General features: G+C 37.6%; 2 protein-coding genes across 2 annotated transcripts in view; both read left to right on the forward strand.

Annotated features, from left to right (window-relative positions):
- Positions 1-1740, forward strand: part of LOC105450936 (radial spoke head protein 6 homolog A) — a 7159-nt gene extending 5419 nt beyond the window's left edge. The window contains exons 8-11 of the mRNA XM_011691067.1: positions 291-457; positions 556-788; positions 1149-1333; positions 1443-1740. Of these exons, the coding sequence (XP_011689369.1) occupies positions 291-457; positions 556-788; positions 1149-1333; positions 1443-1525 (668 nt within the window). The 3' untranslated portion in view covers positions 1526-1740. The remainder of the gene's footprint in view (positions 1-290; positions 458-555; positions 789-1148; positions 1334-1442) is intronic.
- A 723-nt stretch (positions 1741-2463) lies between these two features.
- On the forward strand, positions 2464-4240 carry LOC105450937 (exosome complex component RRP46). The gene is made up of 5 exons (XM_011691069.1): positions 2464-2662; positions 2741-2854; positions 2942-3063; positions 3144-3287; positions 3374-4240. The coding sequence occupies exons 1-5, from the start codon at positions 2563-2565 to the stop codon at positions 3554-3556; spliced, it is 663 nt and encodes a 220-aa protein (XP_011689371.1). The 5' UTR covers positions 2464-2562; the 3' UTR covers positions 3557-4240.
- The last annotated feature ends 14417 nt before the right edge of the window (positions 4241-18657 follow it).

Genomic DNA, 18657 nt, shown 5'->3' on the forward strand with positions numbered 1-18657 from the left:
ATTTCTTATCAAAAATTGTTAACATTTGTTTAATTAAAATGTAAATTGGTATAAATGTTATTGGATGATGTATGAGATTCAATACGCAGCGCGCGCGAAGCGCGCGCCTGTTATGTGCTAGTATTATGAAAAATAACAGAAAAGTAACGAATCGTTACTTTTCAAGTAACGGTAACGAGTTACTTTTTACAAAAAAATAACAGTAATAGTAACGCATTACTTTTTAAAGATAATATTCCCAACTCTGCATTAACCCTATATAAATTTAAAAAAAAATCATTTATATATAGTCTACACAGAAGAAGAAGAGTTATTAGAAAACGTTAATTATGATCCACTACCGATCAAGGATCTTGTAGATCCCTCCATGGCAAATTGGTGTCATCATAGTCGACATATTCTTAAGCAAGGACGAATTATCTGGTGGAATCCAGAAAAGGAAGAAAATATCATCAATGTTAGTTGATTAGATTAAATATTTTAATTCCACTGTAAAACTATCATTTGTGATTACTTGTAAAAGTATTGCATTAATAGAGAGCGTTAATTATGTAGGAAGTAGAGGAAGAAGAAGTCGAAGAAGAAGAACAAGATGTAGAGAAAGATGAAGTGAAGATGATGAAGAGAGAGATTAGAACACCTCTCTTAATTCCTTTATCTGAAGATGCTATTATTGATTCCATGATACCGTGGATTGCTAGACAGTCATCATATATACAACCAGACATTGCAATAGCTTTAGTCAGATCAAATATCTGGCCTGGAGCATTCGCATTCGCGGTGGGAAAGTAAATATGCACTTAATTTACTCAATATTAACATTCAGATTCACCCAAAAGTCAATTGTTACACTATTGTAAAATAAAAAATAATTTTATAGCTTATAATTTTTAAATTTTGCACTAAATAGTATGTATATTTTTCTATAACACAGCGTCAAATGCATTTAATGTAAAACAGTTGTAAATTTATTTCACATTTTACATGCATAATTCATCAGGCACATTCAATCGCCATCTCACTCTATTACAAATACTTACGGCTTATGAACGTGAAAAAGAAAATTATGCTGAATTACAATCATATTACAAGGAAATTAACGCATGTGGAATTACGCTAACGTATAATTTTATGATGTCATTTGACAGACACTTCGCTACTATGTACATCGGCTGGGGCCATAAACACAATGCGTATAATTATAGTCCTTCCGATATGCCATCTGTTCAAGATCAGTATAAAATCGGACCGGAAATTATGGAAATTCAAGATCCTACTGCCAAAGAAGAAGAGGCGTATCAGTTAATGCGTTTACCACCAGCATTATCAATAGGTAATTATTAAAAAAATGTAAAATAAAATAATTGTAAAATACAACAATATACTATATGCGCGTTTATTTTTTTTTAAATTTAATTTCTTAAAATAATTTTTTCCTGCAGAAGAAGAAATGTTAGATAAAGAGAAGGAAGAGGATGAGGATGAAGAAGAAGAAACATATGGTGAAGAGGAAGATGATGAATAATTATCTTCACATCCTATCATTTTACACATGATTCATTTACATTTCTAAATTCTTGCATTATATGTTACATGAATATTTCTTTTATAAAAAATGCACTAAGATAACATACTATGACGTATACAGTAGTTTTATCTCCAAAGCATACTTAAAATAATTATTATTTGTTATTAAGTACTTTCAGAGAAAATAGCAAAATATAAATATTTGCTTTACAATTTTCCTCTTTTTTTATTTTGACAAAAAAAATTACTCAATTTATGTTTATTCGTGTAAAAAGAAAGTTGAATAGTGAAAATCGTCGCGAGATGCTATACAGAAAGAGTTATTAAGTGTTATTATGTTAATGACATACATACACGGTATGTACAATTAATTTCAAATTTCGTACACATTATGCTCAATATCGTTGCATTTCGTCAATATGACAGATTTCCTAACTTTCAAAAATGTCATTTAATGCTTAATTAACCGTTTAGCAACGAGAATAGAACAAGCCTGGAAGTCAAGCCTTATACCTCTGGGACCTACGACAACTGTGGTACTTAGATTCATATGGATCTGACAACCAAGGCAGGAAAGAAGAAGAAGAAGAAGCATTTAGCATCGAGTTTTCGACTCCTCTGAGATTTCAATCCTCGATTTTCACACAAAAAATATCGATTATAATATATTTTTATCAAAATATAAAGAGAAAACCGTAAACTAAACATTTATCTGTATCAAAACGCATTAAATGAGTATACTTCGAGATTCGTTGTGGAGCCCTAATTATTCTAAATAATTATCTTATTACACACAATAGAAATTGATAATTAAAAAAAAAATTATATAATGTTATCTTGGAAAGTTATCTACTTTATCGAAGATACTAGCCGCGATCGTCGCGATATTACCCAATGAGAATCAACTGCTTTACGTTGATGACGCCACATGTCCGGCAGCGTGTAATCTTGTTTCTAACCTCTTACAACACTTGCATACTGTTGTGTCTTGCGAATTGAATTATATGAATAGAAAATCTATATAATCTAGGTGAAATGAATAAAGAAGCGACTGAAATTGACTGTATATTACGACCTATGAATTGCGAAATTAATTTACTATCGAGATCTGACGGCTCTACAATGTTTATGCAAGGTATGTATAATGAAGGTTATGAACGAAATATTGTGTTAATACAATATTCTAATTAATCTAATTATTTTCTTCTATTAGGTGATACCACAATTATTGCGGGTGTAAATGGTCCGTTGGAAACAAGAAGCCAAAAAATGGCATATGATAGAGTTTCTGTTGAAGTTACATATACACCTCTTAAAGGACCAGCAAGTAAGTTTAAAAAATTAATCGTTATGAAATGTTATGTGTTTCAGCATTGCCTTCAGCATCTATATAGGTATTTATCAATTATTTCAGAGGTGGATGATAGATTAATTGAAACATATATAAAAGAGACTTGTGAATCTGCTATATTAGTTTCATTTCATCCTAATACCATGGTATGCATTAATCTGCAAGAGATGCAAGATTCTGGTGGGGTAAGATTTTGCTTTGTATTATATGTCAATAGCAAATCTTTTGAATAAAAATTAATAAAAACAAATAAATAAAATTTCAGCTACTAGCTTGTGCTATTAATGCGTCATGTTTAGCACTAATTAATTCAGGGCTTTCCATAAAATTCACCATTGCAGCTGTAAGTTGCATGATAGAAAAAGAAACAGGGGAAATAATTATGGATCCTAACAGCTTACAATTAAAAGTATATATAAATAGTAATAAATAATGAATTATGTATTTTCTCAAAAATTGAAGAAATATTTTTAAAAATTTTTAACTTGTTTACAGAATGCAAGAGCCGAATTTACATATGCATTTGACAGTATTAACAAAGATATTGTATGCTGTCATAGCATCGGCCGATTCTCTCAAAACGAATTCTTGACTTCTATGGATAAGTGCAGACAAGTCAGTAAATATGTGTTCGATTATTATAGGGAAGTCACAAAAAAGTATACAAATATAATATAATATTATAATATTATTTTCAAATAAACATTCTTTTTTACCTTCTGAATTAATGAAATTTTAAACGTCAGCATACTAATTAATATAACCGTTGGTAAATTTTCGTGATTATCAATGAAGTGCCGTTAATGGTATATATATACATATAAATGAGGCCCGAGAATAATTAAAAGTTAATATTATCAACTGTCGATATATAAACTTTTTAACCGCCGACATATAATTTTTTAAAATTTCGTTTAATCCATGCAGGATTAAATTCGTAATGTTTACATGGTCAATGTATTATATAAATAATAAAATGAAGAAAATATATCTTTGCCAACTGTAAATAGCCATTACATTACCGTTTTATGCAATACTTTGATGTTTCGCTAAACATTTTAATATTCATATTATATTTAATTATAAAATATATTTAAATTTAATTTTTATTACAACGCTCGTAATTAAAAAGAGAGAACTTTATAGTTTCTATCGATCATTGCGATTTGCGCTTCAGTTTCTAGTTGTTACCCAAAGAGGATGCAATATACTTCTTGATTTCTGCTGCCCTCTGGTGTATACTTTTCTTTGCTATATTTAAAGATTTTAGTGAAATATTAGTTAAGATCATTTGTAATATCAAACTTCAACTTTTATCAAATATTTCGAGCGACAACAAAATAAATATATTTCAAAGTAAAATATATTTTAAGCTTATATTTAATAGAGTCCATTCACACCATCTTATCAAGAAAATAAAAATATTGTGTATAACTCTGAATGAAAATATTAATATTTAAGCAATAAATTTAGAAAAAATGATGTACACGTTACAAACAAAACGAAATAAATAGCATTTAATTAACGTTTATTATAAATTTAATTAATATTAAACTCTATCATTATTTAAACAATATTATTCTTAAACATATTACCAATGATATTTAATTGTAAAGACAAATAATTAATATGTATCAACTTAATGTGCAATTTCTAATATATGTAGAGTAATATACATCATAGCCAATAGAATAATAAAAGTAAAAAGCTATTCTCTTTTTTCCTTTGCTTTGTATAGATAATGTAAAAAAAAAAAATTATGCATTCATGCAAATAATGACCGTAGGTTTTCATCACTTGATTTTTGTCACTTGTTTTGTTTGTATGTGTGTACATTTTATTCAATCAAGAATTCTCGCAATCTCGAAAGTGAATACACTGGAATTACATTGGCAACTTGTATTCAATGTGCGTTCGATTCTGGTGCGTTTAAAGAGGAGCGGATATCTGTCGGTAGAGCCACGCCTGGTCGCCAATCACAGGCTGTACCTACCATCGACGTACATCCTTTGTGTCCTCCGGACCCTTTTAGTCCTTCTTTCTGGCTCTCAAGAATCTAAAGATTTAGTATGGAGGGGGAACATCTCTGGACGTCCATTAAGTACAGAAATGAACCTACCAAGAGAAAGAGAGAGAAAGAATAAGCGCCTCGAACGGGTCGGACCAGATCCTCTCCTTGGCCGGGCCCAAGACCAAGAGAGAACTGAAGCGAGCGAGAAGAAAGTGAGAAAAGACGAGAGAGAGAGAGAGAGAGAGAGAGAGAAAGAGAGAGAGAGTGAAAGAGAAAAACATAGTCGAAGCCGGGTCAGACCGGGCCGCGTTTAGCTGAGGTCGCCTCGGGCCCCCAGACCATTAACAAGGAGCGGAGCAATTTATGGACCGGCTCGCTCATTTCCACTTTATTATTATTTTCTCATCTCATAGATGGTCTTCAGCGTCGTTTTGTTCTGCCCCCTCTGCCGTTCGTTCAGCAGCTTCTCTTCTTCTTCCTCGCCTTTCTCCCCTCGTTTCTCTCTTTCTCTCGTGAAATTAATACTCGCAGCTGAACTGGGAGAGCCACCGGCGAGTCGCGGCGGCGACTCGGCGCGGCGATGAGCTCAGAAAGGATACCTTTGGCTGGGCAAAAAATTGTAGAACGCGAAATATTGTTGCGCCGCACTGTCTCCTCCTACTTCTCAACCTCTTACATTGATAATAATTTCGATTCGCCCGGGCTCATTGGCACGACAAAGTATCCGGACGTGCGCATCGTTCTAATTATATCTCTATTACACAATATGATGTTAAAGCTACCTGTCGCTAATACGAATATATATCAGTAATGAATACAATATCGATATTCTTTCTCCCTTGTAATGATACATATAAGTTCGCATGACGCTATATTGCGAGAAACTATGCTAGTATGCTAGTCGGGCCAATAAATCATCGGTACACGAGTTAATTTTAAACGGTTATGACTTCCAACTTCGATGACGACACATACGATGACTTGGTGATCACCCCCCCCCCCCTCCAACCCTCCGTATCATTTCCCGTATAAAAGTTGTTTTCGCAGCAGCTCTGGCCACACTCTCCTATCCTCAGTTAAAAGTCTTGGATGAGCTCTCCATTTTACCGCCGAAATCCGCCTAAAAAATTCGAACATGACGATATGCGTCTCATGGCAAAATAGTCGTCTTTCTCGTCGCTAGCTCTGCTCAAGAAGGTGCGTCCATTCAGACCCCTTTAGTTCCATTTCTCTTCTTCCATGTGAAGGCCGCTCATCGTTTTGGCTCTCTAAGCCGATGCTCGCCCATTGGCGCGAGGGTAGTTGTTATAAAATTAGCATGAACGATCAAGTTAAGTCTGCAAAGGTAATCGCTCCGAGGGCACTGCGCGAGGGATTGGACACGCCAGCGTAGACCAGACCCTTTGCCCAATGCCGCCGATAGTAAGGCCCTTCGCTACCTTCGCCACATCCGATTGGCTCGAGACAATTTATGACCGTTTTGCCTCGAATGTCTTCGGTCGTCTGCGCGATGAAGGAGATCGTGGTTCTTGCAATTAAGAATTGCGATGTCTTAATGAACGCTGAAGCATTTAACAGCTCGTATCAATGACCGTACCATGATTTTAATTCCTCTGAATTTGTCTCTTCTTATTTTTTTCAATTACAACATAAAATATTATGGCATTTAATAAATCAATTAAGAAAATAAATAATCCCTCTTTTAATTTTCTATTTTCAAATGTTTTATTAATTATAAAAAAAAGGGAATGTAAGTATTTGTGTGTGAAAGTGTACGTATAAGCGTATGCAACTATTTTTGTTAATTTTATATAATAGTTTCAAATTACACACATTAGTTAGATTTCGTCAACGTATGCAATTAGAGAATTGAAGAGGCTAAAGAGTTTGCGTAATGCTAAAATTATTTGAAATCAAAATAGGCTGACAATATAAAAAAGTGATGAGAAAATAAACGAGTGCAATGCCAAGTCGAAGGTAAAAGTCATGTCACTTGATGCGTGACATGACTGGAAGTGACAGCCGCCGCGTGTAGGACAGGAATCGTACATCGAGGAACTGACTGTCCACCGGAAGGATCGTGAAACTCATCTCTGTCGGTCAAGGGCTCAGATGCAGACTTCTCGCGTTGGGAATGACAAATCCTCGTTCGCTGCATTTATTATAGTACTCTGGAATATTGACGTGCTATTTTTGCACACGTGACCGTACGAATGTTTTATTTGCAAATTATTATTATCGACGTGATTAAAACTTTCTTCTAACACATAGAATAAATTTTTAATATTGAGACTGTTGCCTCGGCTTTTATAGTCATATTATAAAATATTTGTTTTTGACATATTTAAAAAAATACTATTGAAATATTTAATACATTCTTACGTTTTTAGTCAACGAAACAAAACATTCGAAATGACAACCGCCTTGTGTTGAATAAGAATTGCACATGTCAATGTACGGCTCGAGGGACGCGCGCGAGGGCTTTTGTTAACGAGAACTTGAAGCATTTTGGATGAATAAGGAAGTGTAATTGAGTGATATTCCGATGAAAATTATACTTGTGCAAGAACAAATGGTCGGCAGGTGTATTTCGGTCGAAATAAACGGAAAAGCTGATGAGGATGATTGTAATAAAAGAAAGGGCAACGAACGATCGCGCGAGTGATACCAAGTATCCCGCGGTGCGACGTTGTCCGATCGGATCGCCGAGTAAGATTGATGGTTTCTTAATAACCGAGAAAAACCGGCAAAACGATCCGTTCGCCGCGACACCGCGGGTGGGCAACTGTGAGCATTACACCTGGACGACATGGTTTTTCTTCACATGGCCCATTCTGCCAATCCTTCAGCTCTCTCTTCCTCCAAGCCCATTGGATTTTTTTCATATCGGAAGCATAAATTTCTAATATGCATCAATGCGAGATACGATCAATTTTTGAATAATATGAAACCAACCAATAATATGACTCCGTTACTAATTTATGCCAGTAGATTGCATGAGTAAAAATATTAATTGTTTTATTTGATTTTATTCGATGAACCAATAATTCACTCGCGAAGGATGCAATCACGATTCCCGTGAATAAACTAATAAATGATCTAGTCTAGTGTAGCGTTCTGCGGGCAGTGCGCGTAATCGTCGATCTTCTTTTTTCGCTGGAGTTCAGATTATAATAAGAAAAATAGGCTTGGATTTCGGCGACGAAGTCGCCTATGTCGGCGAATGGATAAGAGAGAGCGAAGTCCGTTTGGTTCTTGTCACATTCTTGTCAAGCAGGACAGCGTGCCACGTCAATCTCCTCCTCGCTATATTCCGCCAAGATTTCTCTCTCTCTCCCTCTCTCTTCCTCCTCAGTACCGGCACGGCTACCGGATGTCTGCGTCCGATTGACCATGAAGAGTCGGAATAGATGGATGGACGGACAGATGGACAAGCGTTCAATGCGTCAGAGAAAAATATAACCGGCGCTCCATGACGCAGCCAAACTGCCTCGTTAGCTCGATTTATTCGCAAAAGTGGAAGTTTTGGAATCTAAGCTATGGGTTACCTGATAGCTGCCACGTTGCATCTTAGTCTCTCAGTCTTTCTATAAGTTCGTATTACACTTTTTTTCACAACAATGGCCTAACAATCTCCTTGCACTCGTATTACAATTGGTGTAATAATATTTAACCTGTAGCGAATTCTTATTAATTGGGATTCTGTACAGAATTGTTATATTGAAATGCAGATTTTAAATTGAAGTACTCGTAGCGAGAAGAAAGAGTTGATACAATATAAAGAGATATCTCTTTATGACGGTCTTATGCCTAATAGTATATGTTAGGCAACTTTTTTATATTTCATAATACTTTTACATGTCATTTTTATCGTGAAGAATGTTTCGTAACGCGTTCGACTAATCTCGAATCTACAAATAAAATGTAACGCCAGTATACGAGATATACTATCAAGTCATTGATCTTAGGTATATTCTAAGATTATTTATACGACGTGTCAAACTATTTCGGAAATAATGCGATCTTTGCCGGTAGCAACGATAGTAACCTCTGAATTAAACTTGAGCTCTTGAAGAGGATGGAGGGGACTAAAGCTCTCCAAAAAATACGGCGGCGAGTCGGCGACGAGGTCCAATTCATCGCGCGGACAGCTCGTGCCATCGATCAATCCGCCCTGATAAACGGTGGATGGTATAAGATGAAGGTAGGTAGGGGGAGGGGGAGGGCAAGCAGAAGAGAGCAACGATACGGAAAAGGTAGCCGAGCAACGTTGTACTCGGTAAGACATTAATTGACACGAATGAAGGTAGGGAAAGAGCGAGTGATCTTTCGTTCACTGGAACGAGAAAGATGCACATTACAGGGAGATACGTAGATTCCGCATGGCAGCAGAGGTGGGAGTGCAGGAATGAGTACAGCAACGGTGATGGCACACTAGTTGATCCTATCGTGCCGCCGTCGTCGCCGCCGCGGCCGTCGAGACAGCAACGGCAGTTACGGCAGCAACAGAAACGACAACAAGAAGGACCGCAATGAGAAGGAGGATGAGAATGAAGGATGAGCCGACATCCACGTAGGCGGAGCTCCTGACTTTGTGAATCGGTTTCGCCGCTCTCGTCGCATTGGCTACCATCACATAGACTTCTGTTCCCAACTCTTGCGACCGATTGTCTTCCGTCACGCACGTGATCGGCCGATTGTGTTTCCCGTCTTGACTCTGGCGCTATCTTCGTTTCCTTTTCGTCGCAGAGCGATCCGTTCTTCCTTTCTCGTCACCGCTCTTTCTTCTGTCCACCATGCTTCGTTTTCTTTCTTCTCCTCTCATCTCGGTATCCCACATTTGTGGCGAACCAAGATTTATGCCTGCCACCTGCAGTTGAGACATTTGCGCGAAGAGACTGAATGTGATATTATACCTATAAGCAGAGTGTTACCGTGTCACCGTGCGTGCGGTAAAACGCGGTTTATTCTAGCAGATCACTCTGAAATATTTGAATCGCTTCAGAGGTTTATAGACACGCATGTCCATAATGAGTCGACATCACGCACCAATTCACTCGGGTCGATTAATCATGCGCGCCTCTTTCGTTGAGACTATGATATTTCGATAAGACTATTTCAATCTTGTGAAAATTAAAAATCTCGCAATCTTTTCAATTTTCTCATATACATACATATTAATTTTATCTTTTAGTGAAAGATAAAATTGCCTCAAATAGAAATAATGAAAGTGTTGACATGGGTCTGTTAATAACGGTGATCTGTCTGGCCTTCCCGCGCGTGATTACAATACCTTTTCTATAGCTTTTTAATCGGTTGGCTTTTACTGCTTCCGTGATTTTCGTGGTTCGACTTTTAAAACAAATTCAAATCGGCATAATTATCATCCTTTAAATGTTTTCTAGGATCAATTCACGACTACTTCTTTCAGGGATAAATTTTGTTGATAAAAACAAATTATTTTCCTTGCAAGAACAAGGTCTGCCATCGTGCACATCAATTGGTCGCGCAATTTCTATCTACGGTATGTAATTTATAAGGCAACAAAGACTATACAAAGTCAGTGATTCCATCGTCATTGATTATGAAAGGTGCATTCGCGGCGGCAATATTAATCCGCGATTCCTTTTAATTTTCTCAAGCGGGGCCCACCACCGCGTGTCCCGTCATCGCCAATCAATATGCTAACGAGCGATTTCATGCTGCAGCAAGGGCAAAATAAAAACTAACTAAGGTAGTGAAATCGAGAGCGAGATGCCTAGGGGCAGCGAAAAAGGGAGGGACAAAGAGAGGACGCGGCAGACACGATCGGTAATCGAAGCAGTCGTAGTCGGGCAAGAGTTGCCGCTGGCCGTGGCGATTCCACCTTCCACCTTCCTTCTAGGTATCTCTTTTGAATGTGCGCCGGCCAATTAAAATAATTAGCAACGAAACGAACGAGATCGACTTTAGTGCGCGATTATTGATACAGATAAAGAGCAACGGAGATAGATAGACGGACGAGCAACGATGGCAACGATGGAAATGAAACGGAGAAGCACGAAGCACGGAGATGCGTTATTTATGATGGACTTGATTTAATAACGTCTATCGCGGATGGCTCGTGGCTCCAATCAAACCCGAGCCTGCCGACGTAAAAAATCGAAACAACTCGGAGAGTTGATGAGGATTTAAAGCAACTCGAGTCACTGAAACGTTGACGATCCTTTATAATGTGAAGCTAACAATCTCTCACAGTCGTCTCCCGATCGAGCATTTAAAATTTCGATTAGACGTTTAAATTTTCGTCAGCACTTGACGGTCGTATTACGACATAGGAAAGGCGGTTGCTTTGCAATCACCTTATGTCGCTTTGTTGGGGTTTTATCTCTTTACGAGAAGAATGTTATTTATGATGAAATATAAATATAATTAATATAAATGCTAAAGTAATCTTTTGCGCGATCAGTGCACACTCGGCGAAAAAAGAAATATCACAGCAAACGACGAGGTGTTTTTGCAATGTGTAGTTCGTTTAATTGCTATATTAAATGTTTTGGATCGCGGAATCGCAATCCAGATAATGGCATACCAATTAAATTCAATGTAGTAACGGCTAGCGGGCAGTCTACTTCAATTACTTTTTGTGCTTTATCGAACTTTAATCTTTTATAGCAAAACGTTATTTACGACGGGCTTGATTTAATAACGATCCAGGCAACGTCTCTCGTATTGCTCACGGCCAGTGCAAAATAAAGAGAGAATCGCCGTCCGACGGAAACTCCGGAAACAATCGTACACAATACAACGTACACAATAGCTGGCGGCATCGTTTAATTTCCCGACTGGACTTTTCTGACGCGAGGGCGTCGGGATTAAATCCGACATAAACACATGAGAAAGGCATTCGCTTTAATTATTATTCCGTTTAATGGATTTTCGAAGATCCCGTAATGGATTATTTAAAAACATGTTCGTATGAAGCAGATATGGAAGATGAATGATGGCTAACATCATGAATATCACTGCTGGTAATGTCTGCCAAGCAAAGAACGAAGAATAAAGATCTTGTGCTTTTTGACCAGGCTCAATTTTAAGGCCACTTATTAAAAATCTGAAACAGTAGATAGAAACGAGAAGCGCAGCTTCGTCCTTTTTTTTATCTTCATTTGTCAGCTATACTGTCTTCTTATCAAAGAGAGATTCTTATAAATCCTCGAACAATACAATGGCTGAAAATCCTCCGTGCGCATTGCTTCCTGTAAAAGATGGCCCGACTGTCTCGTAAATTCCGACAACGCGAGGACTCGCGCAGTCTGTTACTACTTTGGCAGGCTCTGCACTGCCCCTACACGTTCGCAGTCAGCGCTGCACAAAACCCCGACGCTATTACATTTTGACCGAAGGCCCGACGGAAGACTGTAATCGATTACGCTTCCGCTCTTGACTTTATTTAGCACGTATTACGTAACATACTTTCGTCGTATATTCGAGGAAGAGATGTAGGACAATTCCATCTTTATCAATTTCCTTCCAATTTCTGGAAGCGAAAAAAGTGTGACTTTTAAATTTCAAACATGTGTGATGCGAATTATTTCTCGAAGCGTAATAAAACTTTACGATACCAACACCAGAAACATCAGATACAGAGTAGCATGCCACACTTCGAGGATTAAGAGAAATACTGGGCTGAGACTAGATTCGAGCGAAGCTGACTAAAGCCGTCAGAATCTAACAACGTCGTTCTAATGTATGAGTAGAACCGTTGTCAACGCCATCGTCGTTGTCTTCGTTGTTGTCTCTTACGTTTATTTCAGTGAGTGTGAGTGTTCTGTTGAAGAGCCGCTCTATGGCGAAACCTCTAACTCGCCACTCGCCATAGTTCGGAACCGCTACGCCGCGTCGCGCCGAAGCGGCGTTTCATTTATTCAAAGTAAGTTATTGCGATCAGCTCGGCCACTATATTATCAGGCGAAGACTCTTCTCCTCCTTCATCCATTTCTCTTTCACTGTTTCTGTCTCCCTCTCGCCTGCAGACTTTCTTCCTTTAAGAGTCGAGCTCCCGGTCTCGATTTCCAGGTAAGATATTCATCTAATTCCCCTCCCCCGATTAGTGGACGACCGAATGGCAATCCAGAGTGCCTATATAAGCTTTTCAACCGTTTAGACAGCGACTACTAACTTCTCGATGACCAAACGATCCGTTATATTGTGCACTCACTAGCAATCTCTGTCTTGAAACGGAATTGCCGGAAGGAGATAGATATCTGGTGCTTGAGATGCGCGTTCAGTATTAATTATATTTACTACTTGTTAATTACTCGCAACTACATACGTCGACTCATATTTATTCCGGAAAGAGAAAGAGAGAGAATAATTATTAGAGAAACAGAGAGCAGGGGGATAAGTAGGGGGATCTCAGTATACAAATTATCGTTATTTCTCCAAAAGAAAGAATTTGATAGAATGATAGATGGATAAGATATGTATAGCGTTGATTAGGAGTGATGAAAATAATTAATCAGCTAAGATTCCTTGCAGAACGATATTCTTGAATGTAATTTTATAACAAGAAGAGAGCTTTCGTAATATACATGTACATACTCTGTGTGTGTGTGTGTGTGTGTGTGTCAATTAATCAAGTGATTAAAATAGAAAGAGTCTTTCCACTTTAATAAATATATAAGTCTTCAATTTTCCTTGGTTACAATATTATTAGGGAAAAAAAACTAAAGAATGAATTCGATTTAATGGACATGTAAGATATGTCGGATATCTTCCTATACATTTTCAGGTGATAAAGATTCAAAATAAATCAAGTAAAGAATTAAATAAATAAGTTTAGAGGTCAAATATTCAATATAAAATTTAAAAAAAAAGATAAAATCTGTAAAACGAGCCTTGAAAGCCTTGTATCTTCCTCATCCTGATACTTTTCTCCTGATACTTTTCATCCTTTGTACTTTTCTTTATAGCTTTCCATCTTGTCTCCGTTTTAATGCAGGTTGCTTTTCTTTTTTTATTATTATTCTTATTATTTTTATTCTTATCTTCGATTTTTTTTTGTTGATTCTTTTGAATATGTTCTTTATTTTGCTTTTGCATGTTTCTCCACAAACACACACACACACACACACACACACACACACACACACACACACACACACACACACATATATATATATACACACACACTTGAGCGACTCATGAGTCACTAATTCGAAAGATTCGAGTAGTGTGAACGAGCCGAATCGTCTAGGAATCGAGCGCGCTACGTGAATGCCGGATACGCAAAGCCGCGGATCTACTCGTTCGGTATGCCGGTGCGCGCGACGGGGAAGAACCCTTGGGAAATTTCTTGACAACGGCTGTGCGGGCCGCGCAACGTGGGAACAATTTGCAAGCCTGTGGCGGTTCGTAACATTCCTAAGCTCAACGGTAAACGGTTATTCGGGACGCGTCCTCGTACGTTCGTACGTGCATGTGCGGCCGCGCTTCTGTCCCGCGACACCAAAGATGCCGCATGGAATTTCAGAATTCGTTACTGAATTCCACGCCTCTTCTTTCGATCGCACCCGCTATCTACCTGGCCTTTTAATTCTTTCTTGAACTATGAGTCATTGAAGGGGGGGGGGGAGGATTTCCATCCCCCGTTTTATATTATTTTGCCGGCTGTGAAAATCTGAAACTCTATCAAGTTATGGAGGGATGTTATAATCTCCTCAAATAAAAGATAATTGGTGACACCTTCTAATGATACTTTCAGAGGATCGCTTCTATTCCGCATTCTAGCTTTCATTATAAATCTGAAAACATTATTGAGAAAAGGAAAAAGCGAGTAAGACGTCGTCAGAAAGAGGAGGATTGTAAATGTCGACGCGGGTGACATGCGTATTTCGAGCACGCGGCAACGAAATCCCGTCGGTTCTATTTGTGGGGCGCCACGGTGATGTTTCACATTGACGTCCCGACAAGCCTCCTTGGGCTTCGTCTTCACGCGGTGAATCTTCATTGTCGGAAAACTTGAGCCGCTGCTTCTCGTGCCTAACGCGATCTTTTTTTTCGTAAAAGTCGACATATTATTTTATTAGGATGATAAATATGTTGCTTCATAGTATGCGTCAAATAATGGTATCTTATTTTTTTCTCCTATATGATTTATGTATAATCTATAAGCGATATAACATACTATTGTACAATATTTCAAATATCCATTATAATGTGAAAGATTATATAAAAACGTTCCTTCTTCCATTCATTTAACTTTTTACAGGTTTTGTTTTTACATTGCTAATCGTTTCTTTTTTTATCGGGTGTTTGTAAGATACTTTGAGCTCTTCCTTTACGTAACATATAAGCAACATCTACATTCCTTTTATGTAGTGTGTTCATTAAAATTTTAATGCGTACATATATAATCCTCTTGTTTCCAAATTCTTAATACATTTTTTATGAGAGAAGGCAAGATAAACTTGAAGCAGATGCTGCGGCATCTTTTTCGCCTCTTGTGTGCTCTTCATTCCCGTAGGAAAGAAAAGAAGGGAAAGACCATAAGGGTCGGTGAAAAGGAGGTGAGTCGAGTGCCGCGAGTGTAAGTAACGAGTTCAGAATTTCATTAGCGAACGGGCGGCGAGATTATTTTAAAGAGATACGGAATTACCTGATTAGGAGGGAAAAAGTCATTAACTCGGGCGAAACTAATTAACGCTAGGCTTGAGAACGGTTCCTCTTCTCTTCGTGAATTTGCTCTTGGTTCGCTACAGCCGCAAGTCTTTTTCGCATCTGCCATTTTTCCCCTTTTGTTCTCTTTAGTTGTATCTTATATTTGCAGTCATTGTCGATAAATAATGTGCCAAGGATAACCTTTTCCTTCAATATTTTTCCTCGCATATTAATTGTATTTGTAGCCGATCGTTATATTGTTTACTGTAATGTAATAAAAAATATTGTAGAGAATCGCAAATCTAAATATGTATTTATTATCGTTACATTCGTAATATATGTACAGCTTAGATTTAATTTTTCAATACGATATACAACGTTATACGAGAGAAAGAACGTTCAATGAATTATAATTGGGCTTTCTACTTAACGAGAACACGAAACGGGAGTGTCGGTAGCGAACTAGAGTATCGGAAGTATGGTAGCAGAGAAATCCTGCAGGCGCAGAATAAGGAGGTAAGTGTAAACAATAAGTCTCATGGCGAAGGGTTGAACCTGCAGACTAATCTCGTTATAGTTATGAATCGCCACGTTCAGAATAATACTACTACTTAGGCGCGCCATCCGAGTTAATTTTATTCGTGCACTAAAGCTTAGAAATATTTATTTATCTATTCAGCAAATATGCGCCTTTTTAATGTCTTGATCAATACGTTAGTTCACATTGCTCCTTGTCTAAAAATTTACAAATTTTGTACATACAAAAATCTAATTAATGATTAAAACAGCACCTGATAAAATATACGATCGAAATTTTAATTTTTGTATAGAAAGGCACAGTCTTTTCTGTTTTCTAGAATTAGAATTACTAAAACTAGAAGATCGTAATGATAATGTGTGTGTGTGTGTAATAATACTATAATAATGACTGAAGTAGGTACCTGAAGATAATGTCTTAAAAATTATGCGTAACAAGTGTAAATATTTTGAAAGTGTATATGTAGAAACGAAATTATTATTTACCTGACAAAATATGATTTTTATGTTGTCAAGATCGCAAACAATATATGATTATGCAATCTTGTACGTATTCTTGCACTGTTTATAATAATAATAATAATAATAGCTATAAGATTAACGTATAATATATACACACATATATATATATATATATATATACCTATATATATACATATATACTCATAAATCAGACATATTTAAGCATAATGTTTAATATTCAATTTTGTTATAAAACTGAAATCTACTAATCATAATCTAAATTTTAAGTTTAGAAATAATGAGATAAATATATACAGTAAAGAAACAAAGAAATTAAAAAAAGGAGATTTTTTTATTCTTCATATATTTGTGTTTTCACTGATCAATATTACTTATTGCAACTTCTATCATGCCTGTAAATACACACGTATAATACTGACGTATTTGCATAAATATACCATGCTCATTCTTGTGTGTTGAAACTGTTTTTCGTTGCTGCATTAGTACAAGACAGCCATGGCAGTTTACAGCCTCGATAAGAATTGATAATTTACTCATTGTAGATAACATATGAGCGGGGGAATACTATCTTTGCTGTTACTATCTGTTCAAAATGTAAACTTGAATTTCTTCGCAAATGATGCAAATGGCACCATTGCCCAGCATCAAAGGGATTAGAAAAGCAGTCGCGTTAGTATTGTCATTATTGTCGGCAATATTGCGATCACGCCTCAATGAGTGAGCAAGGTGAATTTGCACGTAGCGCTAATTGTATGGAGACATAAACAGTGTGCATGAGAGACATGGTGTGCGCGAGATACATGCTTTTTGCGTATAAGCTTCGTTAACGGGAAAGGGGCAGGAAAAGAACTGTTTTATGACGCACAATTATTACGCTAATAATTTATCGCGACTCAAGCATTCATAGAGCCGATACTATATAGAGCTTCGCCGATACCACATGGTAATGTCTGTGTACCTTGAATGCCAGAGAAATATGCGATACGTACATAAAGGGCACTATTTTTGTGCTTGTGCTTTCTAACACAGTGCGCCCTTTCTCGCCCCGCCAGAACTCACCGCATCTCCCATAAGTAATATGGAATAAAATTGTAGCGCTTTGCACTATGTGCCGGGCCAGGTAGTACTCCCCACAGATCATCCCCTCAAGGTTCTTCGTTAAGCGAAGAAATTTTAAGGTTGCCGCGCATAAAACTGCGACTAAAGCCGGCGACAAAAATCCTCGAGTTATGAGGCCGGGCACACCGTTTTACCGTGTAAGCATGCAGGTCGTTTCGTCTTCCATGGAAAAGTAGCAGAGAAGCGTGAAGGCTATTTCTTCCCCTTTTCACACTCTCTCTCTCTCTCTCTCTCTCTCTCTCTCTCTCTCTCTCTCTCTGACTATCCAAGATCTTTATCCTTCCTCTTGCGCCCGCGTATCTGTATCCTTACTTCTTGAGTCGCTCCCCTATGCAATTCCTATGCATATCTGCGCGCTTCTTTACGACGAACATCTTTTTTCTCCTGTCGTCGTCATCGTCTTTCTGGGCAATGTTCAGCGAGAATATGCGGTTGGTAAGAGGGGGCACATCGTTTTTTTGGCGCATTGTCCTTAATCGAAAACTAGGCGCGACACTTTAGTATGAAATAAAACGATTGACAAATATTTCAAAATTGTCAATTTTTTCTTTCCAATTATTAAGATTGTATTAATAAAGAATGTAACGCGTTTTGTGCGTACAATTAACGTTATTTACTAGCCGTTGAAGCACGGTGTGTTGCACGGCAACATTAATCTATCGCGTCGGCGATAATTAAATTTATTCCGTTTCAATTATAATATCACTGACAGACGATGATGTAGACAGTCGGTGTACGGCGCGGCGTTTAATTGCAGATGCCGCCGAGTCATGAATTACGAATCCTCGATTTTCCGTGTTCGTTCGACGATGGTAGATCTTTCTTTTTCTGGCGGATCGCTCCATCACGCGCTTTCGATATTTATGCAACGTCGCACCGACGTAACGATGATCGAGCCTCACTCAGCGTTATGCACCAATGAACTCGAGAATGCAACTTCATCCGGATTGCCCAACGGGCATTCCGGGCCGGTCATTCCGAACCGGTT

Source organism: Wasmannia auropunctata, unplaced genomic scaffold (genome assembly GCF_000956235.1).
Source record: "Wasmannia auropunctata unplaced genomic scaffold, wasmannia.A_1.0 LD336053.1, whole genome shotgun sequence".
Taxonomy (NCBI): Eukaryota; Metazoa; Arthropoda; class Insecta; order Hymenoptera; family Formicidae; genus Wasmannia; species Wasmannia auropunctata.

Bases quoted from the DNA above. Each gene is read 5' to 3' on its own strand.
- LOC105450937 (XM_011691069.1), top strand. From the start codon at position 2,563: ATGAATAAAGAAGCGACTGAAATTGACTGTATATTACGACCTATGAAT. The intron at 2,663-2,740 runs GTATGTATAATG...TTCTTCTATTAG, and splicing joins CTCTACAATGTTTATGCAAG to GTGATACCACAATTATTGCG. The intron at 3,288-3,373 runs GTATATATAAAT...ACTTGTTTACAG, and splicing joins CTAACAGCTTACAATTAAAA to AATGCAAGAGCCGAATTTAC.